The sequence below is a fragment of the Bufo gargarizans genome, chromosome 4, assembly GCF_014858855.1.
Source record: "Bufo gargarizans isolate SCDJY-AF-19 chromosome 4, ASM1485885v1, whole genome shotgun sequence".
Lineage (NCBI taxonomy): Eukaryota > Metazoa > Chordata > Amphibia > Anura > Bufonidae > Bufo > Bufo gargarizans.
Genome location: NC_058083.1, coordinates 514,051,325 through 514,076,181, shown reverse-complemented (window position 1 = coordinate 514,076,181; position 24,857 = coordinate 514,051,325). Strand labels below are relative to the sequence as shown.

The window sequence follows — 24,857 nt, the reverse complement described above, 5'->3', positions numbered from 1 at the left end:
CTAAAACTAAACCCCTGTGCAAGGATTTGTACTGCCAAAGTGGTCAAGGCTGAAACTTCTAGCTTTCTGTAGGACATTAAAGTGCTTGTTAGAGAAGAGGTTCATTCTGTCCTGTCTTCTCGGGAGTTAACATCCTTCTCCAGACCTCCGACTCCCCCACCCTCCCTCTCCGGGAGTTGCTATGGATTCCATTAATGTGGAAAGTGACCGATTCTGTTAAGGGCTCATGCACACGACCATTGCATGGCTGTGTCCGTATTGCGGCCTGCAAACAGCGGATCGCAGACCCTGTTCAAGTGAATGAGTCCTGCCCCCACATACAGTGACCCTATGGTTGGTGCCCATGCATTGAGGAGCGCAATTTGCGGTCCACAGCATGAGCTCAGCCGACCGTGCATGAGCCCTAACCCTGATCTTTCTGATCTAGAGGCTTTTGGTAGATCTCAGGACTTGGGTGAAGATAATAAATATAAGAGGTTCTTGTTCAACCAAGATGATATTGTTAAGCTAATTAAGGCCATGAGAACTACTATTCAGAGGGTGATCCCTAAAATGCCAAAATCGGTTCAGGAGGAAATTTTTGGGGGTCTGTGGGAAAGATGCAGGTCTGCGTTTCCTGTTCCAGATAATGTCCAGAAGTTAATAAAAACCAAGTGGGAAAGACCAGAGAAGGGTTCCTTTATTTTATGAGACTGTACAGATTGGGAATCTATCCCTCGGGTCAACGCACCTGTAGCTAAGGAAGCAAAGGTATTGGGATATATTTATAATAAAGTAATAATTAATAATTTTCAGTAATTTTATTTTCATAGAACCCCTTTAAAGGGTTAATATTCGCAGCATAGCACTTTGCTTACTCATTTCAAGCACAAAGCTCATAATGTATAGGAAAAGATGGCAATCTTTAACCCCTAGCCTGACTGTTCCTTATATTCTTACCACATTCCTATTTACTTTATCAGTTTACCACTATTTTTCCACCAACATGTTTCCTATTTTGATGGAGACTCTCTTCTTTACATATCTTTCTAGACTGTGTGCAGTGAGAAAAAATTTGCATCAAGTTTTTTTTTTTTTTCGTGTCGAATTACCCACTGCAGCCCTAGCCTCAACGCTACGCTGGGTCTCCAGACAGTTATGACGTTTTGCTGTCCAGAGAGTCAGGGTTTGCACTGACCTGGCTTCTCCCGTCTCCTCCGGGACAGAAGAATTAATTTTCTTGCTAAAGAACTTGCTGAACAACACTGGTACCCTGGGCAAAATCTGGTCGTCCAGGATCTGTGGCTCCATTCTCTGGCTGGCAACCCAGGGTCTGTGGCTGTGCATCCCCACCGTGACGTCTTCTTCTGGTCACTCATGCAGTCTGGCAGAGTCTCTCCTATGAAGCACTAGTCCCTATCTGCAGACAACTAGGGGCTCTGAGTGCTCAGTTTATTTACAATTTAGCTGAACTAGCACCTTCTAGTGGGAGGGGTGGTGTGGAGAAGCACAGCCTAAACAGAAATAATGTTACACTTTTAGTCTGTCACAGACTTGTATACAGCTTTAAGGGTTTGTCTGCTATATTTATATTGATGACCTAAGGATAGGTCATTAATATCAGATCGGCGGGGGTATGATTCCCTGCACCCCTGCCTATCGGATGTTTGAGGAGAAGGCCATGCACGTAGGAGCGCTGTCTTCTCTTCATTGTTTACCTGCTCACTGTCTCAACCGCAGCAGTGAGCAGTGTAAATACACCTAAGCCATCCCATCCACTTCGAGTGAACAGGAAGGAGTTGTCACCGCTGTGGCGGCGAGCAGGTAAACATCTGATAGGTGAGGGTTTCTGGAGTCTGACTCCCACTGATCTGATATTGATGACCAACCTGAGAATAGGTCATCAATATAAATTATCCAGACAACGCCTTTTAACCCCTTTGCGCATTATGACGTAGAGTTACACCATAATGAATGATGGGATGTATGGAGCGGGCCTCTGCAATATAAATGGTGAATGGGAAAAAAATGCCAACCCCAGAGCATTTGCATTTTGGAAAGGAAAATCACAGAAACAACAAGGACGCTGTGTAGGGATTCTTGTATTTCTTGTGGAGCTAATTCCTGAAACTGAATAAATGAAGGCTTTCCCAATATTTGTCTCCATTTTTTTATCGTTTAACATTTCTACTGATCCTGTGATTTCCATAATCCAACTAAGTTTCCTTCTTGATGCTGCAATTTCAGTGTTGAAGAGTATAATTTTAATAGCACCAAGACCATCTGTATTTGGGTTTAATAGGACTTGGGTAGTCTGAGTTCTAGATCTACCAGATTTACACTGGCATTACTGCTGCAACCTGTATTGTGTTGACTATAGTGGTGATATGAAGGTGTGACATGCTTTGATTGAAACCTGGTATTCAATATCTACTCATTTATTAACTCCTCCAATGTTTCCTTTTAATATCCCCAGTGATTGAATTTTCAGATAGGTTTTTGTACGATTTTATATTGGTTCATCTTCTCATTTTTACATTCAGGTTTCTACAATATATGATACGCTCAGTGGATATCTTATTTGTAAGATCATTCTGCTGACCCATCAAGGATGGATAGAAACAGTGAAAAGATGGCAGAGAGTATAATAAATCTCACCCTAGAGATCCTCTTCCAGCTTACTGGACAGGTGAGAGATTCTGATGATGTCACATTACATAATCTTCTGTATGTTACTAGCAAATAAACATGACTGGCGATGTAAGGGACTCTGGAAATCTATATAGTTTTTATTGTTTCTCCATTACTAGGATTACACCGTAATAAAGGAGACCTCTAGTGAGTGCTGTCAGACCTCTGTGTTTGGAGGATGGGAAAGAACCCGGAGCCCGATATATAAAAAAGTCAACAGAGAGAAGATCCTAGAGCTCACCAACAAAATCATTGAGCTGCTGACTGGAGAGGTGACACTGCTGGGAATGCTTGGACATTATACAGTAAACTATGATGCTGTCTGGGTGATGACTGTATCATTATGTTGTTAGGTTTTTATAAGGTGTCAGGATGTTGCCGTGTATTTCTCCATGGAGGAGAGGGAATACTTAGAAGGATACAAAGATCTGTACCAGGACTTCATGATGGAGGATCACCATGCCCTCACATCAGGTAATAGACATATCTAAATACTCACGACCTTTAATTATTTGTATGTAAAGAATTAATTCACTGTATGCTTTTACTATAGTTAAGGAAGAGAAAATAACAACGGAGAGATGTCCCAGTCCTCTTCCACAGGATGGTTCAGAAGAACATCCCGATGTTCCACAGGATGATCAGGTAGATGGAGATGAGGTTTCATGAGAGGTTCCCTATGATTTGTAGAAGGGCTGTGAAGATCTTGTGCTTAGTCTTTCTTTTATCCAAAGTATTATACACTGTATTTTTTATCCTTGTATAATGATAAAGGTGGATATGGTAGGATTACAGCTGTCATTCTTGCTGTCAGTCAGCTGGATCTTATCACAGTTTTTTTTTTTTTGTTTGTTTGTTTTTTGCTTTGAAGACTGCTGGTCAGAATTTAGGAACCAACATATATTTGGTTCAGATATCTCCTGTCATTTAATGACTGGTTGTCATGATAATTGATTATATTCTCTGGTCATCTAAAACATTCAACACGACTTCTCTACAATTGTCTGTTGACTGTTACTATATTTGTTTCACAGCTTTTTAACAATATTAAGGCTGAAGAGAAATATGTGATGGGTGATGAACAGAACATAGAGGACACAGATAACCATTCAGGTGAGTAGAAACCTCTAAATAAAGCAGAGAAGACTCACAGATTCTACCCCTTCACTGGCTTCTGATTACTCATTGTACAGTCAGGTACTGATGTGAGTGTGGGGAGCACATACTTTCTGACAGGTTCCCTGTACTAGCGCACAATTATTCCCACTACAAGAGGTCCCACAGTATTGATCAGAAAGTTCGAAAGTTTATGAACCCTCTTACAGTAGTACTTAGCGGAGCGTTATGGATTCCGTTACCACGGAACAGAACGCAATTCTATGACTGAATCCATAACGGAATGCCTTTAGAGGCATTCCGTTATTCATTCCATCATAATAGAAGTCTATGGGCTGGAAAATGGATCCTTCCCGTTTCCGTTATGCAGGGGAGTCCTCTCCTGCAAGTAACAGACATCTTCATGTCCTGTCACACTTACCTTCTGATGTAGAGATGAATGTCTCTCACGTAAATTGCTCTAAAATTATTACTTTGAAAGAAAATACCAAAATGATGATTTGGGAAATTGTCAAAGTAGTTGGTTTTGGGAAATAAAGTATTTCAAGAATTGTGAAACAAAAAAAAAAAAATGAGTACAACAAAAATTATGGAATTTATGGAAAGGACACTGTGGAAGAAACAGGAAAACTCCATGAGATGATCTAATTTGCAGAATAACCATCATCAACACTGAAAATAGAAGCAGGGATATCAAAGAGAAATGGCATCACATGGGATCGATGTCCATGCCTCGTGCAATGTAGTTGCAGGGCTAAACAACCTGTCAGGATGCAACTTTTAACTGCCAAATTAAGAAGTAGCTGTTGTCGTGGGCAAAGCAAAAGTGGAAAAAAGTGATGTTTTGTTACAGCTGCTGGACCAGAGATACTCCATCCCATTAAAAACATGATGAACAGTAAAAATAAAATATGATCCTTCAGAAAGAAGGACATCACTGTTTACTGCTGGCCCAGTGATGTCACGACTTGTATCAACTGGCCTGGGCGGGCCTAAACTCCATTCAATTGAACAGAGCTTAGCCACGCCCAGGCCAGTGATACTAGTCGTGACGTCACTGGGCCAGCGGTAAACAGCGAGAAGGCCGCGGCGCTGCTGGAGCACCGCTGCCTTCTCAAACAGCTGATCGGCGGGGGTCTGGCGCCAGTCAAAAGCTGATGATCTATCCACAGGATAGATCATCAGTTTAAACAAAGTGCAGAAGCCCTTTAATTTAGTTATATTGTGCAATCAGTAAAACATGGTACAAGAATCTATGCAAAAATATAAATTATTTATTATACGATAAATTAAAATACAATCAAAGCTTAATCAATAGAAAAAACTCAATAATATGTATTAATATACATTTATATGCAATGCCCTAAATTCACCACTAGATAGCTCTAACACAAATACCAGCGTTCCTTATTACTTCTCAAACATAAGAATGTAATACAACGTCCCGACCACAATTATGAGATATAAAACTCAATAGTAATGAGGACAGATACAAACCCTTGCTCTGCTCAAACTATGACCGATCTCGGATATCGGGTAGTATTACTACACAACTTATAAATTATCAGGCCAGATATTGGCTATGGAAATTAATATTCCAATCGGAGATTTTCTCCGATATCAATATTGGATCTTTTATTCAGTAATATGCATCTTTACTGAATAGTGATAATGTTGATGTAGCACTTTTAACATTATACATCCGCACTAAAGAGGGTAATTACTAAATATCACGCCAATTAATTCAATCAATACTACACATAATAAAGTTATACGTTACCGGAGAGTGCAGATGATATGTAGAGTCTAAGGGAAGTCAGCTCTAAGGTCCATTCTGATCATTGGGATTTTTCTCCTGGGGTCTCTCCTTTCTCTTTTTCTTTTCTTTTCTTTAGTTTTTCCCTTTTCATGTGTGTATGGTTCATGATCACAAACTTATCAGTTAGACACACCTTCCTAATTTGGAGTTTTCCAATCATTGTTGGTTAGGCGTGTACATATAATAATGACTGTGATGTCACTATATCGCCCAAAATGCATTTCAACTGTTGGCACAATGTTACCTATTCATACCTAGGTGGCACTATTGCATAAGCTATTAGCATCATACTAGTAAGGGTTAAATGTCCAGGTCTGATTTTGTCTTACAATCCATACACATAACATAAGGAATCCTAAATCAGAGCTAAGGGATTATCTTTGACACATATACCAATTAAAACACAGACGTTGGGGACCATTTGAGACATTTCCCAAGCTACTAAATTTATAGTACCGATAAGAATATAATGGACCTTGTGCTATCACAGACATGTGTGTCTCCTCTGTTACTCCAACGGTTGATTGATTGTTAGTTAAAAAAAACACTAAATAACACTAGAATACCACTATCTTACTAACAAAGTTTACACTTAAAATTCTTCTCATCATGCTTTAGGAGTGTATGCGTTCCTAGTGAGAAATATATAAGATAATAGATGCATTGATATCCTTCATAATATCCAATAATATAGTACAATACATGTGTCCTATTGATTATCTTATACTAAAAACTAAAGTTCACTATACGTGTATACATATATCATATATTTTCTGCTTCATCAATTGACATTAAACCGTAGGGATAATTAGTACCAGATGTGTCTAGAGAATATCCTTATCTCAGTCATAAATCTATAAGGAGACAAGAATGACTGCGCTCTCCCTCGCTGGGCCGGGGCATGCGCACTGCGATGCCCATTGTGGCATCACTGTAGCTACTGCGCCTCTGGTCCGCCTCCTTGCCGCTGGTTTCGCGCCGTTGGCCAGCACATGCGCAGTAGCTACAGTGATGCCGTGCCCACAATGGGCATCGCAGTGCGCATGCCCCGGCCCAGCGAGCGAGAGCGCAGTCATTCTTGTCTCCTTATAGATTTATGACTGAGCTAAGGATATTCTCTAGACACATCTGTCCCACAGTGGGCATCGCAGTGCGCATGCCCCGGCCCAGCGAGGGAGAGCACAGGCGTGGGATCTCGCTGGGAGAGAAGGAGTATGCAAGGGAAGAAAAGGGCGGACAGAGGCGAAGGCTGGGGCGGGGATATGGGCAAAAGAGGCAGAGCAGCCTGGGCTCCAACGAAGTGAACGCCAGCCCTGGGCACTTGCGAGCCCTCATTTACATACAAATAAAAGTCAGTTTTTGCCTCGGGTGAACTTCACAAGAACACAACAAAGGTACCATTTGCATCATCTACAGTTATTCTACAGCGCTATGTAAGCGGTCTATAATGTCAAAATGTGGTGACAGACTCCCTTTAAGTTGGAGTTGTTCTGACTCTTGCTAAATCAGCTTCCACTCTTCCGGGAAGGCTTTGTACAAGATTTTGTAGTATCTCTGTGGGCATTTTTTATTATAAACCCAGAAGAGCATTCATGAGGTCAAATAAAGATGTTGGCTCCCATTCTAGTTCATGGCACAGCCGTTGGATGGGGTAGAGGGCAAAAATCAGTGCGGCCAAGTTCCTACACACTCACCCATTTATGGGTCTTGCTTTGTGCACTTGAGCACAGTCATGCTGGAAAAGAAAAGGGAAAATAATATGGTGCAAATTCACACTCAATACGATCATTGCAAATTCAGTGACTAATTGAAAAATTGTTTCCACAAAGTTGGAAGCATATAATTGTCCAAAATGTCTTGGTATGCTGAAGCATTAAGGTTTGTTTTCACTGGAACTAAGGGATAGAGGATTTCTCTCCTCCACCAGACTTTACAGCTGGCACATTACAGTCAGGCAAGTAACATTCTCTTGGCATTCACCAAACCCAGACTCATCCTTGAGATCTCAGTGGTGTAACAAGTAACCATGGGGTCCCACAGCAAAACTTGGCATGTGCCCCTGCTTTACCATGACTGCTACCATCAGTAAGTTCAGTAAAGCTCATTATTGGTCTTTCTAAAGCACATTGAATATTGCACACAGTGATTACACAGTACAGGATATTCTACTCTGTAAAAAATACAGCTTATGTATTGTACAGTTACATCACAGTACAAGCATAAAGCACACAATATTGCATAGCACAGCTCTTCACACTGTCAAAAAACATAATGATGTCATATATAGGTATAATGCACACAGGATGCACAATACATGAATAATATAGTGATATTACAACACACCATAGCTGCATTCAGTGTTACATGCCATGTAGTTATGCCCATGATTGCATTTTACTCATTTTAGACTAAAAATCTTTTTTTTCCCCTCGCCCAGGACAGCACAACGACAGAGAGGCTCCGCCCCCACAGACAAGAAACCTGAAGTACAAAAAGGCGAAGGCTCTCCTCCCACTTCAGTATGGTTTCCTGTCTCTGGAGGGAAGCCTCGAGTCCCGTAAAGCTTCTCCCTTGGGTGCCTCTTTTTTACCTGCGGTCCCGGTACTTTAGATGGCGGCATGTCTTATGCGCCAGTGGATGGGCAGAGGCGCGGTAGTTGGATGGAGGGCTCTGAAGCTCTTGGGGAATTTTTTGCTTGCTGGCATAGTTGCGCACCTTAGGCAAACTGAAGAGTGGCCCAGGGGAAAAGCGGGTGCTTCCAGAAGCCTGAGAGGCGTATCGGGAAGCGAGGACGTCAGAAATCGAGGCCTGGAACTCGGGCGCCAGATGCGGAGGTGCGGCGTGATGACGTCATGGGAGGCGCATAAAAAGAGCACGTAACCCGAATGTGGCTGCTGCCGGGTTGAATGGGAATTAAGCACCGCAGGTGAAAAGGCTCCTGGCGTTTTTTTTTGCAGCAGTGCAATCTGGATTAGGAGCGTTGAGACCCTCTGGCAAGCCACAATGGAGGAAGACAAGAAGGATATGCCTGGTGAGCCTCCCTCCACTCCAGCTCTGGTACGTGAAAAAGGGAGGTGAGCGGCCTTGGCCATTTTTTCTTTAAAAAAAAAACCCCTGTGTTAATGTTATATATATGTATATATATGTTGCAGGGAAGGCCTAAAAAAGCATTCTCTAAGGAAGAATGAGTGTGCGCTATGCAGATGCCCTTTATCTTCTGAATATGTGGAGAAGCTGTCAGACCTGCATTGACAAGACGGTAGCAGAAGAACCTTCAGTCTTTGGTTAGGTGGGAGGTCAGCTCTTTCATGGCCACAAAAAAAATCAGGAGTACAGAAGGAACAGAAATCTAGGCGGGTCCAGCCTGTAGAGATTGTACTCCTCGGATTCAAAACAGGAGCAGATTTTTCCTTACTTTGAAAACCAATGTTCTGACGTCTCGTCTTATTCTTCTGGAGAAGAGGAGAAGGAAAAGCAGTAAAATCTACCATGGGTATTGAAGAATCTAGGGAACCAAAGTCAGTGCAGGGTACAATGTTTGGTGGGCTTGAAATTAGGCATCAGAGATGTTCTCCTGTCTATAAGAATGTAACGTCTTTAATTAAGGGAGAATGGAATAGGGCCAATAAGAGGGTTTATATTTCCAAAAATTTTAAGAGAAAATATCCTTTTTCAGAAACAGATTGTGCCCCCTGGAACAAAGCACATAAAATAGACGTGGCTATTTCAAAGGTAACTAAGAGGTTGTGTCTTCCCTTTTGAAGACACAGGCTCTCTTAGGGATCCCTTAGATAAAAAAAAGCAGACTGGTTTTTAAAAGGTGCCTGGGAAGCTTCTACATCATCCTTCAGACCCTCTATTGCCTCGACTTGTACAGCTTGTTCCTTAGTTGTTTGGCTTTCTGAACTAGAAGATCAGATTAAAAACAAATGCCCTAGGGAGGAAATCCTGGCAGGGCTTCCCACCATTAAGAAGGCAGCAGATTTTTTACCAGACGCTTCGGCAGAATCCATTAGGCTGGCGGCTAGATCTTCTGCGCTTTCTAACTCTGCACATAGGGCCCTATGGCTAAAAGGCTGGAGTGGAGATTGGCTTTGTAAGAAAAGGTTGTGTGCCATTCCCTGCGAGGGAGAATATCTTTTTGGTCCAGCATTGTGGTTCATTCACACGTCCATAGTGTATTGCGGATCCGCAATACACCCGGCCGGCACCCCCCATAGAACTGCCTATTCTTGTCCGCAATTGCGAACAAGAATAGGATATGTTCTATTTTTTGCGGAGCCGCGGACCGGAAGTTCGGGGCCGCAGCACAGAAATTCGGATGCGGTCAGCACACTGTGAGCTGTCCGCATCTTTTCTGTTCCCGTAGAGAATTAATGGGTCCACACCCGTTCCGCAAAATTGCAAAACGGATGTGGACCCATTTGTGGATGTGTAAATGGGGTCTTAGATGAACTTTTAGAGAAAGCGGCAGATAAAAAGAGAAAATTTCCATTCCAGAGTTTTTCTGCTAGGGGGAGAGATGACTGCTCCTTTCGTCCGTTTCATTCCTTTCATGGTGGTAGAGAGGGAGATAAAAGAGACAGAGTACAAGTTCCGGTAACAAATGAGAGGTGGAAGAGGTTTCTTCTTCAGTCAATCCATGGGTGAAAAGAAAAAAAATCTAGCGACCAAAAATGACACCAGGTTGCCTGTAGGAGGAAGACTAGCCAGATTTCTTCCTGCATGGCAAAAAGTTTCCAGTAGTTCATGGATCTTGAATACCATAGGTTTGAAGCTACAGTTTCGCTCTCCTCCTCCGGTAAGGTTTGTGGTCACAAAGACTACTGGAGAAAGAAGCAGCCCTATACAACAGGAAGTGTTGGAACTGTAAAGAAAGAGTTTTCTGATTCCAGTTCCAGGGGGACAAGAGGGAGAAGGTTTTTATTCTCCTCTCTTTCTGGTGAAAAAAACTGACGGTTCCTACAGAACGATCATAAATTTTAAAAAAGCTAAACAGTTTCTTGCTCTTAATAGAATTCAGGATGGAGACAATAAGTTCAGCTAAAAATCTTCTTTTCAAATTGCTTCATGGCGGTACTGGACTTAAAAGATCCCTATTTTCATGTCCCTATTCATTAGGATTATCAAAAGTTTCTCCGGGTGGCAGTAGAACTAGAAGGAGTAGTTAGACATCTGTAGTTCCAAGCCCTTCCCTTTTGGCTTTCAATGGCACCGAGAGTGTTTACAAAGGTGATATCAGAAATGGGGGCTCATATCAGAGAGAGAGACATTCTTTTTATCCCCTACCTGGACGACTTTTTGATAGTAGGAGAAACACTGGAATCCTGCAGGAAAGCAGTACAGGAAGTGTCTCAGATCCTGGAAAGATGGGTTGGATCCTGAACAGAGAGAAGTTGAGACCAGAACCAGCAATTTGTGTGGCTTCTCCTTATGCGATTATATACATACGGTAACCATTAACTATTAGAGATACGATTATACAGTGAGCGGGGCCCATGTAGTAGAATAGTCACTGCACGGGCCCCGCTGTCATTATAAAAGCAGATGCCGGCCCCTAGCCCGTGTATTGAGGGTCATTCACTACTACAGGGACACCTATGGAGGGGATCTGTGGATGACACATAGCATAAGATGCTATATATGTGTCATCCACAAATCCCCCCGTAAGTGCCACCCACAGATCCCCCCATAAGTGCCACCCACAGATCCCCCCATAAGTGCCACCCACAGATCCCCCATAAGTGCCACCCACAGATCCCCCCCATAAGTGCCACCCACAGATCCCCCCATAAGTGCCACCCACAGATCCCCCCATAAGTGCCACCCACAGATCCCCCCATAAGTGCCACCCACAGATCCCCCCCATAAGTGCCACCCACAGATCCCCCCATAAGTGCCACCCACAGATCCCCCCATAAGTGCCACCCACAGATCCCCCCATAAGTGCCACCCACAGATCCCCCCATAAGTGCCACCCACAGATCCCCCCATAAGTGCCACCCACAGATCCCCCCATAAGTGCCACCCACAGATCCCCCCATAAGTGCCACCCACAGATCCCCCCATAAGTGCCACCCACAGATCCCCCCATAAGTGCCACCCACAGATCCCCCCATAAGTGCCACCCACAGATCCCCCATAAGTGCCACCCACAGATCCCCCCATAAGTGCCACCCACAGATCCCCCCATAAGTGCCACCCACAGATCCCCCATAAGTGCCACCCACAGATCCCCCCATAAGTGCCACCCACAGATCCCCCATAAGTGCCACCCACAGATCCCCCCCATAAGTGCCACCCACAGATCCCCCCCATAAGTGCCACCCACAGATCCCCCCCATAAGTGCCACCCACAGATCCCCCCCATAAGTGCCACCCACAGATCCCCCCATAAGTGCCACCCACAGATCCCCCCATAAGTGCCACCCACAGATCCCCCCATAAGTGCCACCCACAGATCCCCCCATAAGTGCCACCCACAGATCCCCCCCATAAGTGCCACCCACAGATCCCCCCCATAAGTGCCACCCACAGATCCCCCCCATAAGTGCCACCCACAGATCCCCCCCATAAGTGCCACCCACAGATCCCCCCCATAAGTGCCACCCACAGATCCCCCCCATAAGTGCCACCCACAGCTCCCCCCATAAGTGCCACCCACAGCTCCCCCCATAAGTGCCACCCACAGCTCCCCCCATAAGTGCCACCCACAGCTCCCCCCATAAGTGCCACCCACAGCTCCCCCCATAAGTGCCACCCACAGCTCCCCCCATAAGTGCCACCCACAGCTCCCCCCATAAGTGCCACCCACAGCTCCCCCCATAAGTGCCACCCACAGATCCCCCCATAAGTGCCACCCACAGATCCCCCCATAAGTGCCACCCACAGATCCCCCCATAAGTGCCACCCACAGATCCCCCCATAAGTGCCACCCACAGATCCCCCCATAAGTGCCACCCACAGATCCCCCCCATAAGTGACACCCACAGATCCCCCATAAGTGCCACCCACAGATCCCCCATAAGTGCCACCCACAGATCCCCCATAAGTGCCACCCACAGATCACAGCTTTCAGAGCTAGTTATTACTTACATTATTACAAAAAACAGTAATAATTGAATGCAGTGACAATAATTTATGATAATAAAGAGTGGACACATAGTCCTACAGATACAACCGGCCCTTTGAGGGTGACCAAACTGCTGATGCGGCCCCCGATGAATTTAAGTTTGACACCCCTGCCCTAGAGGATCTAGGGTGGTGGTTGATAAGAGACAACCTGAACCAGGGGGCGCCCTGGAGAAAGAAGGAGCTTTTGTGCTTGACAACAGCCGCAAGCCCTTGGGGTTGGGGGGCTCATATTCTGGATCAATCCATTCAGGATTTATGGAGGGGCAGTCTAAAGTCGGCCACCTCAAATATAAAAGAACTCATGGCAGTGAAATTTGCAATGTCACAGATTCTCCCATTAATATCAAACAGACATCTCAGAGTCATGTCAGACAACAGGACTTTGGTTTCCTACATAAATAGAGAGGTACCAGAAGCAGGAGTTTGATGCTGATAGCGGGCGAGATTCTTCAGTTAGCCAAACAGAATTGCAGCTCCATCTCGGCAGTCCACACCAAATGCATAGAAATTATTCAGGCAGATTTTCTAAGTCGTCATCTAATTTCCCAGGGGGAGTGGAGTCTAAACGAGAAGATTTTCAGACAGATTACAGACAGTTGGAGAGTCCCTTCTATAGACCTTTTTGCAACAAGTCAGAACAAGAAAGTGAGGAATTTATTTTCTCTATCCCCAGAGGGATCCCCCTGTGGTCTGGATGCTTTTCTCCACAGTTGGAATTTTCTTCTGGGATATGCTTTTCCTTAGTTTCCCTTGATCCCCAAGGTTGTTGCAGAAGATAAGGGAGGATCGTGCAAGAGTGATTTTGGTAGCCCCTTTTTGGCCCAGAAGGACATGGTTCACGTGGCTGAGAAAGATGTCAGTGACAGATCCATGGGTCCTTCTGGAAGTGCAGGACCTTCTATCTCAGGGGCAGATTTTTCATCCACAGATAAAGGGGCTCCATCTGACGGCATGGAATTTGAAAGGTTCCTGCTAGCCAAGCGGGGGTTCTCTTCAGACCTAGTTGATACCCTTTTAAAGTGTAGAAAGAAGGTTACGGTGTCTATTTATGCCAGGGTCTGGAAGAAATTCCTGAGTTTTGCTGAGCTGGATTTCAGGAACATCCCCTCTCAGGCTCTGGTCGGCCATATTCTGGAATTTCTTCAGAAAGGTTTACAATTAAAATGGTCACCTAGCACATTGAAAGTTCAGGTCTTGGCGCTCTCGGCTATGTTTAACGAAAATCTGTCCTCAGATCCTTGGGTTTCTAGATTATATATATATATATATATATATATATATAATTTTTTTTTTTTAGATCGATTTCCAGATTCTCCCAGGATAGCTCCTTGGGATTTAAATTTGGTGCTGAACGCTTTAACAAAACCTCCTTTTGAGCCTATTGAAGAAATTTCCATCAAAATGTTATCTTTTAAGCTATGTTTATTGGTAGCCCTAACCTCGACCCATAGGATTGGTGAACTGCATGGTATTTCTATTAATCCCCCTTATACTTCCATTTTAGAAGATGGGGTAATTATCCAACCTGACCCAGCTTTCCTTCCTAAGGTAGCTTCCAGGTTTTACAGATCTCAGGTGATTGTGCCTCCATCTACAGAGGAGGAAGAGTCCTATCATTGCCTTGACGTTAGGAGGTGTTTAGTCTTTAGTTCTGGACAGGTATTGTATTAAAGTATTTGATACTCTGGCGATTTTGCAAGTTTTCCCACCTACAAAGAATGGAGAGGTCTGTAATTTTTATCTTAGGTGCACTTCAACTGTGAGAGACAGATTCAAAAAAAAATTAAAATCACATTGTATAATTTTTAAATAATTAATTTGCATTTTATTGCATGAAATAAGTATTTGATACAATAGAAAAGCAGGTACAGAAACCTTTGTTTGCAAAATACAGAGGTCACAGACGTTTCCTGTAGTTCCTGACCAAGTTTGCACACACTTCAGCAAGGATTTTGTCCCACTCCTCCATACAGATCTTCTCCCAGTTTGTCTTTCAGGGGAAGAGGAAGGGCCATGCAGCATCAAAAAATACTTTGACCAGATGGATTAAGTCTGCAATATCTTTGGCTTATTCATCGTCATGGAAGTCTCCTCCAGAAGGCCTCAGGGCACACTCTACTAGGGCTATTTCCACCTCTTGGGCTGAGAGGGCTTCTGTCTCTATTGAGGATATCTGTAAGGCGGCGGTCTGGTCCTCTCCAACTACTTTTTTCAGGCATTACTGTTTACAGTTAGACTCTGCTTCGGATTTAACCTTTGCTACTAAGGTGCTTTCGGCTGTCAACCCACCCTAAGTGTCTCCTTGGTTTTCACTCTTGTGCTGCTGTCGTGGGTGAGGGGAAAAATTGAGATTACTTTTACCGGTAATTCGATTTTCCTGAACCCACGACAGCACCCTTATTTCCCATCCCTGTTGTGTTGGTGGTTGTTTTCTGTTCACGCGTGTTGCATTTAAAAAAATAAAATAAAAGGCTATTTCTGGATTTAAAGATTTGTTTCTAATAACTGTGGGCGGAGTTCCTCTCATCCTTGGAAAAACATACTGAAGTGGGAGGAGAGCCTCCGCCTTTTTGTACTTCAGGTTTCCTGTCTGTGGGGGAGGAGCCTCTCTTTCGTAGTGCTGTCGTGGGTTCAGTAAAATCCAATTACTGGTAAGAGTAATCTTCATTTTCAGTTGGTCTTTATTAAAAACATTAAGCCGTTCTGTCACAAAGGGTTAAAGGAAAGGTGTCACCAAAATGTTATCTGCCAGTAAAAACCAGGTAGAGATATCCTTTTTATTTAATTTTTTTTCTAATCTGATTTTATTTTCTGGTTACAGATATATACAGTTGCAAGAAAAAGTATGTGAACCCTTTGGAATAATATGGATTTCTGCACAAATTGGTCATAAAATGTGATCTGATCTTCATCTAAGTCACAACAATAGACAATCACAGTCTGCTTAAACTAAAAACACACATCTTTACAGCACGACCACTCCTAGGGAGAGTAGCAGCAGTGCTGAACTTTCTCCATTTATAGACAATTTGTCTTACCGTGGACTGATGAACAGCAAGGCTTTTGGAGATACTTTTATAACCCTTTCCAGCTTTATGCAAGTCAACAATTCTTAATCGTAGGTCTTCTGAGAGCTCTTTTAAGCCGAGGCATCATTCACATCAGGCAATGCTTCTTGTGAATAGCAAACCCAGAACTGGTGTGTGTTCTTTATAGGGCAGGGCAGCTGTAACCAACACCTCCAATCTCATCTCATTGATTGGACTCCAGTTGGCTGACACCTTACTCCAATTATCTCTTGAAGATGTCATTAGTCTAGGGGTTCACATACTTTTCCCACTTGCACTGTGAATGTTTACATGGTGTGTTCAATAAAAACATGGTAACATTTAATTATTTGTGTGTTATTAGTTTAAGCAGACTGTGTGTCACGGCTGTTTAAGGGTAACAAGAGTATACACAGTAAAAAGACCTACTGACCGGACCAAAACTAGGGAAGAGAAAGGGTGACCCCTGTCAGACCCTCAACACTCTCCCTATGCTGCTAAAGCACATGCCCGGATCCAAATGGTGGAACGAGGCATGCCCGCGTACCTTAGACTGATGAGCCCTGTAACCCCTACAATAGTGGAAGGGGCACGGCCTCCGATGCCCTGCACAGAATAAGGAGGGAACCGGGGCCACCTCAGATCCAGTCAGGAAATCACCAGGTACATAACAAAGTCTGCACACTTAGCTGATGGAGCTGCAGCCGTAGAGAAGACGGATCCAAGGACCGCTGGCAATATCCGGAGTGCTTGCAGCAGCAGAACACAGGTCCAGAGAACTAGTAGCTAAAGGAGTGAAGATACTCAAGGCAGAGCTACAACTGAAAGGAGAAATATAATCCACGCCCTGCAATAGGAGGAGGGGTGATTTAAAGGCAGAGAAATCAAACGCAGGAGAGACAGCTGAGAGTAAGACCTCATCACAGGGGCGGAGAAACAGAACAGTGAGAAAACCTCCAACCCTAAGTGACATCATCACAGGGGTGGAGACACAGAGCTTTGAGAACGTCTCAAAGCTCTGGTAGTGACAGTACCCCCCCTTCTACGGGTGGACTCCGGACACCCAGGACCCACCTTCCCAGGATGAGCCCTATGAAATGCCCTGATAAGGCGAGTGGCTTTAATGTCCGACATCGGAACCCACATCCTCTCCTCAGGACCATAACCCTTCCAATGAACGAGGTACTGAAGAGAACCGCGGACAATGCGAGAGTCCACAATTCTGGAAACCTCAAACTCCAGATTGCCATCAACCAAAATCGGAGGAGGAGGCAAAGAGGAGGGTACCGTGGGCTGGACATATGGTTTTAAGAGAGATCTGTGAAAAACATTATGTATCTTCCAAACCCGTGGAAGATCAAGGCGGAAGGCAACAGGATTGATGACTGACAAAATTTTATAAGGCCCAATAAACTTGGGGCCCAATTTCCAGGAGGGAACCTTCAGTTTAATATTTCTTGTAGACAACCACACCAGATCACCCACATTCAGGTCCGGACCAGGCACACGTCTCTTATCAGCCACACGCTTATACTTCTCACTCATCTTTCTGAGATTACTCTGAATCTTTTGCCAAATGGTAGACAAAGATGAGGAAAATCTCTCCTCCTCAGGTAAACCAGAAAGAGCCCCTCCCGAGAATGTCCCAAACTGCGGATGGAACCCATATGCACCAAAAAATGGTGACTTATCAGAAGATTCCTGACGACGGTTGTTCAAAGCAAACTCAGCAAGAGGGAGAAATGAACACCAATCCTCCTGGTTCTCTGCCACAAAACAGCGCAAATATGTCTCCAGATTCTGATTGAGGCGCTCAGTCTGACCATTCGACTGCGGGTGAAAAGCAGAAGAGAAGGACAGCCGAACCCCCAGGCGAGAACAGAAAGCCTTCCAGAACCTGGACACAAACTGCGTGCCTCTATCGGAAACAATCTCAGAGGGAATGCCGTGCAATTTAACAATATGATCGACAAAAGCTTGCGCCAACGTTTTAGCATTGGGTAAACCAGGGAAAGGAACGAAATGAGCCATCTTGCTAAAACGGTCCACGACCACCAGGATCACCGACTTCCCCGAGGAACGAGGAAGATCCGTGATAAAGTCCATGGACAGGTGTGTCCAAGGACGGGAAGGTATGGGTAACGGGAGAAGGGAACCTGAAGGTCGTGAACGAGGGACCTTAGCGCGAGCGCACGTCTCACAAGCCGCCACAAAACCCTCCACAGACTTACGAAGAGCCGGCCACCAAAATCTCCGAGCAATGAGATCTACCGTGGCTCTACTCCCGGGGTGACCAGCAAGAACTGTATCATGATGTTCCTTAAAGAGTTTGTGACGTAGCTCAGGAGGCACGAACAACTTCCCGGAAGGACAACGGGCAGGTGCCTCAGACTGGGCAGCCTGGACCTCGGCCTCCAAATCGGAATATAGAGCAGAAACAACTACCCCCTCCGCCAAAATGGGACCCGGGTCCTCGGAGTTTCCTCCTCCCGGAAAACAGCGAGAGAGAGCATCAGCCTTCACATTCTTGATCCCAGGGCGGAAAGTAACAACAAAATTAAATCTGGAGAAGAACAGAGACCATCTGGCCTGTCTCGGATTCATACGCCTGGCCGACTCCAGGTACGCCAGATTCTTATGGTCGGTAAAAACGGTGATCGGGTGCCTGGCCCCCTCCAACCAATGGCGCCATTCCTCGAAAGCCAACTTGATGGCCAACAACTCCCTATCTCCCACATCATAGTTTCTCTCTGCCGGGGAGAGTTTTCTAGAGAAAAAGGCACAAGGTCGCCATTTGGCAGGAGAGGGGCCCTGGGACAAAACTGCACCCACACCCACCTCGGAAGCATCCACCTCAACAATAAAAGGTAAGGAAACATCGGGATGCAGCAAGATGGGAGCAGACGCAAAACTCTCTTTAATCTTAGAAAAGGCTGCAAGCGCCTCCTCCGACCAAGAGGAAAAATCCGTCCCCTTTTTTGTCATGTCAGTAAGGGGTTTGACAATAGAGGAATAATTCAAAATGAACTTTCTGTAGTAGTTAGCAAAACCCAGAAAGCGCATCAATGCCTTCTGATTTTCAGGAAGCTCCCACTCCAGCACAGCACGGACCTTCTCCGGATCCATGCGAAAACCAGAAGCAGAGAGGAGAAAACCCAGAAATTGAATCTCTGATACCATAAAAAGACATTTCTCCAGCTTGGCATACAGTTTATTTTCCCGCAGTATCTGCAGGACCTGAAAAAGATGATCCTGATGAGTCTGAACATCAGGGGAAAAAATCAAAATATCATCAAGATACACCAATACAAATTTCCCCATTAAATGATAGAAAATACTATTAACAAAATGCTGAAAGACGGCCGGAGCATTCATCAGGCCGAAAGGCATAACGAGATTCTCGAAATGCCCGTTAGGGGTATTAAAGGCCGTTTTCCATTCATCCCCCTCTCTGACCCTGACCAGGTTGTACGCGCCTCTCAGATCCAATTTGGAAAACACCTTGGCCCCAACAATTTGGTTGAAGAGGTCCGGGATCAGAGGAAGGGGATAGGGATCGCGAATCGTGATACGGTTCAGCTCCCTAAAATCTAAGCAAGGTCTCAGAGAGCCATCTTTTTTTTTAACAAAAAAAAAACCCGCGGCAACAGGCGACTTTGAGGGACGAATATGCCCCTTCTCGAGACTCTCAGAGATATAGGTTCGCATTGCGAGTCTCTCCGGTTGTGAGAGATTGTAGAGGCGTGCCTTTGGCAGCTTGGCGCCGGGAATGAGGTTAATGGGACAGTCAAACTCCCGGTGAGGAGGTAGCTCCTGAACACCGCTCTCGGAAAACACATCCGAGAAATCAGAGAGAAATGATGGCAGAGTTTTAGTAGACACCTCAGCAAGAGTGGCTGTGAGACAATTCTCTCTACAAAAGTCACTCCACTCATTTATTTGCCTTCCTTGCCAATCAATAGTGGGGTTATGTCTAGTGAGCCAGGGTAGCCCCAAAACTAGAGGAGAAGGCAATCCGTTAAGGACAAAACAAGATATCTCCTCCACATGAGTGTCACCTACAGCTAGCCGGATATTGTGAACAATGCCTTTCAGAGATCTCTGCGAGAGTGGGGCAGAGTCAATAGCAAAAACAGGTATATCCTTTTCTAATGTACAAACCTGAAACCCATGCAAAGCTACAAATTGAGTGTCAATAAGATTGACGGCCGCTCCACTATCGACAAAAATCTCACAAGGAATGACCTTGCTCTCTAGCGCCACCCTGGCAGACAGGATAAAACGGGAACTGCAGGTCAGAGGAAAAGCATCAATTCCCACATCAACTTTGCCCAAAGTAGCAGATGAAGCAGAACTTGATGATCTACCTCTTGAGGTTTTTCTCTTATTATCGCTCTTAGTACAGTTCAGGAATCTCCTAGACGGACAAACATTTGCCAAATGACCTATGCCCCCACAACAAAAACACACCATATTCTGAGGACTAAATCCTCTTTTATCAGGGGCAAGTCGGCCTAGCTGCATGGGCTCCTCCTCAGAGGGGAGCGAGACAGGATGAGACCCCTGCATACTGAATGAGTCCGCACCATTGCCCCTAGACTGACAATGGCTGGACGGAGAGGTCTTGTTTCTTTCCCTTAGACGCCTGTCAAGGCGTACCGCCAATGACATGGCAGACTCTAAGGATGTTGGTCTCTCATGGAAAGCAAAGGCATCTTTCAAACCCTCTGAGAGACCATGACAGAACTGACTTCGGAGTGCAGCATCATTCCAGCCTGAATCAGCTGCCCATCTCCGAAATTCAGAACAATAAAGCTCCGCAGACAGTTTGTTCTGGCATAGAACACGTAAGTTCGATTCTGCCAGAGCAACACGATCCGGGTCATCATATATCTGCCCCAGGGCCACAAAAAACCTCTCCACGGATCGCAGGGAAGGATCCCCTGATGGCAGCGAAAAAGCCCAAGTCTGAGCATTACCTCTGAGCAGGGAGATGACAATCCTCACCCTCTGTTCCTCATTACCAGAGGAGTGGGGACACAAACAAAAATGGAGTTTACATGCCTCTCTGAAGCGAACAAAATTCTCACTGCCCCCGGAGAACGTTTCCGGAAGTGAGACCTTTGGCTCGCAACAGACTCCATGAGCCGGAGCAGAGCCCAATGCTTGTAGCTGAGTCAGAGATTGACGGAGATCCGCTACTTCCAAAGAAAGACCCTGCATGCGGTCAACCAGGTCAGAAAGCGGATCCATGTCAACAAGGACGGTTTTGGTGGATTATAATGTCACGGCTGTTTAAGGGTAACAAGAGTATACACAGTAAAAAGACCTACTGACCGGACCAAAACTAGGGAAGAGAAAGGGTGACCCCTGTCAGACCCTCAACACTCTCCCTATGCTGCTAAAGCACATGCCCGGATCCAAATGGTGGAACGAGGCATGCCCGCGTACCTTAGACTGATGAGCCCTGTAACCCCTACAATAGTGGAAGGGGCACGGCCTCCGATGCCCTGCACAGAATAAGGAGGGAACCGGGGCCACCTCAGATCCAGTCAGGAAATCACCAGGTACATAACAAAGTCTGCACACTTAGCTGATGGAGCTGCAGCCGTAGAGAAGACGGATCCAAGGACCGCTGGCAATATCCGGAGTGCTTGCAGCAGCAGAACACAGGTCCAGAGAACTAGTAGCTAAAGGAGTGAAGATACTCAAGGCAGAGCTACAACTGAAAGGAGAAATATAATCCACGCCCTGCAATAGGAGGAGGGGTGATTTAAAGGCAGAGAAATCAAACGCAGGAGAGACAGCTGAGAGTAAGACCTCATCACAGGGGCGGAGAAACAGAACAGTGAGAAAACCTCCAACCCTAAGTGACATCATCACAGGGGTGGAGACACAGAGCTTTGAGAACGTCTCAAAGCTCTGGTAGTGACACTGTGATTGTCTATTGTTGTGACTTAGATGAAGATCCGATCACATTTTATGACCAATTTGTGCAGAAATCTATATAATTCCAAAGGGTTCACATACTTTTTCTTGCAACTGTATATATGTGTGTATATACAATTTTTTTTATTTTTTTAATCCTATTTTCTGAACATGATTATGGAGGCAACCATCTTGCCTGAGCTATTTAGAAAGCATTGAGAAAATTTGCTTTATGGCAGCCCAATAGGCCATAGACACAATGGTCTGGAGGGGACCATATTGACTTCTATATGAGAGTTTTCTAATCAAGCTCTGTGACCTGTGCAGAGGTCAACGTACAAGGAAAGAATAGATCGGTGGATCCTGACTTATCCGTAAACAGAGGTGATCGCCTTATCATTGCAAGCAGGTTTGGAATAATATATACAATGGGGAAGATAAGTATTTGATACTCTGGCGATTTTGCAAGTTTTCCCACCTACAAAGAATGGAGAGGTCTGTAATTTTTATCTTAGGTGCACTTCAACTGTGAGAGACAGATTCTAAAACAAATTAAAATCACATTGTATAATTTTTAAATAATTAATTAGCATTTTATTGCATGAAATAAGTATTTGATACAATAGAAAAGCAGGTACAGAAACCTTTGTTTGCAATTACAGAGGTCACAGACGTTTCCTGTAGTTCCTGACCAAGTTTGCACACACTTCAGCAAGGATTTTGGCCCACTCCTCCATACAGATCTTCTCCAGATCTTTGAGGTTTCAGGGCCATTTCTGGGCTACTTTGAGTTTCAGCTGCCTCCAAAGATTTTCGATTGGGTTCAGGTCTGGCGACTGGCTAGGCCACTCCAGGACCTTGAAATGCTTCTTACAGAGCCACTCCTTAGTTGCCCTGGCTGTGTATTTCGGGTCATTGTCATGCTGGAAGACCCAGCCTCAACCCATCTTCAATGCTCTTACTGAGGGAAGATACATGGCTCCATCCATCCTCTCTTTAATACGGTGCAGTTGTCCTGCCCTGTCCCCTTTGCAGAAAAGCACCCCCAAAAATGATGTTTCCACCCCATGCTTAGCGGTTGGGACAGTGTTTTTGGGGTTGTAGCCTTATTCTTCCTCCAAACATGGCGAGTGGAGTTGATACTAAAAAGTTATATTTTGGTCTCATCTGACCACATGACCTTGTCCCATGCCTCCTCTGGATCATCCAGATGGTCATTGGTGAACTTCAAACAGGCCTGGACATGTGCTGAGTAACATAGTATATAAGGCCGAAAAAAGACATTCGTACATCCAGTTCAGCCTGTTATCCTGCAAGTTGATCCAAAGGCAAAAAAAAAACTGTGAGTTACAAGCCAATTTTCCCCACTTAAGGGGGGAAAAAATTCCTTCTCGACTCCAATAAGTTAATCAGAATAACGTCCTGGATCAACGACCCCTCTCTAGTAGCTGTAGCCTGTAATATTATTACACTCCAGAAATTCATCCAAGACCCTCTTGAATTTTTTTTTTATTGTACTCACCATAGCCACCTCCTCAGGCAGAGAGTTCCATAGTCTCACTGCTCTTACCGTAAAGAATCCTTTTCTATGTTTGTGTACAAACCTTCTTTCCTCCAGACGCAGAGGATGTCCCCTCGTCACAGTCACTGTCCTGGGGATAAATAACTGATGGGAGAGATCTCTGTACTGACCCCTGATATATTTATACATAGTAATTAGATCTCCCCTCAGTTGTCTTTTTTCTAAAGTGAATAACCCTAATGTTGATAATCTTTCAGGGTACTGTAGTTTCCCAATTCCAGTTATTACTTGCCCTCCTCTGAACCCTCTCCAGCTCTGCTATGTCTGCCTTGTTGACAGGAGCCCTGAACTGTACACAGTACTCCATGTGTGGTCTGACTAGTGATTTGTAAAGTGGCAGGACTATGTTCTCATCACGTGCATCTATGCCCCTTTTTGATGCAACCCATTATCTTATTGGCCTTGGCAGCAGCTGCCTGACACTGGTTTTTGCTGCTTAGTTTGTTGTTTATTAAAATTACTAGGTCCTTTTCCATGTCAGTATTACCCAGTGTTTTACCATTTAGTATGTACGGGTGATTTGCATTATTCCTTCCCATGTGCATAACCTTACATTTGTCAGTGTTAAACCTCATCTGCCACTTATCTGTCCAAGTCTCCAATCTATCCAGATCCCTCTGTAGCAGTATACCGTCCTCTTCAGTGTTAATTACTTTACACAGTTTAGTGTCATCTGCAAAAATGTATATTTTACTGTGCAAGCCTTCTACAAGATCATTAATAAATATATTGAAGAGAATAGGGCCTAGTACTGACCCCTGAGGTACTCCACTAGTGACAGTGACCCAATCTGAGTGTGTGCCATTAATAACCACCCTCTGTTATCTATCACTCAGCCAGTTATTTACCATCATACAGACATTTTCTCCCAGTCCGAGCAGTCTCATTTTATATACTAACCTTTTATGCGGTACAGTGTCAAATGCTTTGGAGAAGTCCAGATATACGACATCCATTGATTCGCCGCTGTCAAGTCTAGACCTTACCTCCTCATAGAAACGAATTAAATTAGTTTGACATGACCGAACCGTCATGAAGCCATGCTGATATGGCGTTATTTGCTTGTTTTCATTGAGCTCCAAGATAGCATCTCTTAGAAAACCTTCAAACTGTTTACCCACAACAGATGAGTGAGCAGGGAAACCCTGCAGGATTGTAATCCATGGTGGTGTAGTGTGTTACTAATGGTAATCGTTGAGACTGTGGTCCCAGCTTTCTTCAGGTCATTGACCAGGTCCTCCTGTGTATTCCGGGGCTGAAGATTGACAGTCATCTTGTGTTTCTTCCATTTTCTAATAATTGCTCCAACAGTTCTTGCCTTCTCACCAAACTGCTTGTCTGTTGTCCTGTAGCCAATTCCAGCCTTGTGCAGGTCTACAATTTGATCCCTGGTGTCCTTAGACAGCTCAGTCTTGGTCATGGTGGAGAGGTTGGAATGTGATTATGTGCACAGGTGACTTTTATACAGGTAACGAGTTCAGATAGGTGCAATTATTACAGGTAATGAGTGCAGAGTAGGAGGACTTCTTAAAGAAAAACGAATGGGTCTGTGAGAGCCAGA

The 24,857-nt window shown here is 44.7% G+C and overlaps 1 protein-coding gene across 1 annotated transcript in view; it reads left to right on the top strand.

Annotated features, from left to right (window-relative positions):
* Positions 1 to 24,857, top strand: part of LOC122935525 (oocyte zinc finger protein XlCOF7.1-like) — a 46,948-nt gene that overhangs the window by 17,446 nt on the left and 4,645 nt on the right. The window contains exons 3-7 of the mRNA XM_044291294.1: positions 2,523 to 2,668; positions 2,790 to 2,942; positions 3,024 to 3,144; positions 3,224 to 3,315; positions 3,705 to 3,783. Coding sequence (XP_044147229.1) covers positions 2,591 to 2,668; positions 2,790 to 2,942; positions 3,024 to 3,144; positions 3,224 to 3,315; positions 3,705 to 3,783 — 523 coding nt within the window. The 5' untranslated portion in view covers positions 2,523 to 2,590. The remainder of the gene's footprint in view (positions 1 to 2,522; positions 2,669 to 2,789; positions 2,943 to 3,023; positions 3,145 to 3,223; positions 3,316 to 3,704; positions 3,784 to 24,857) is intronic.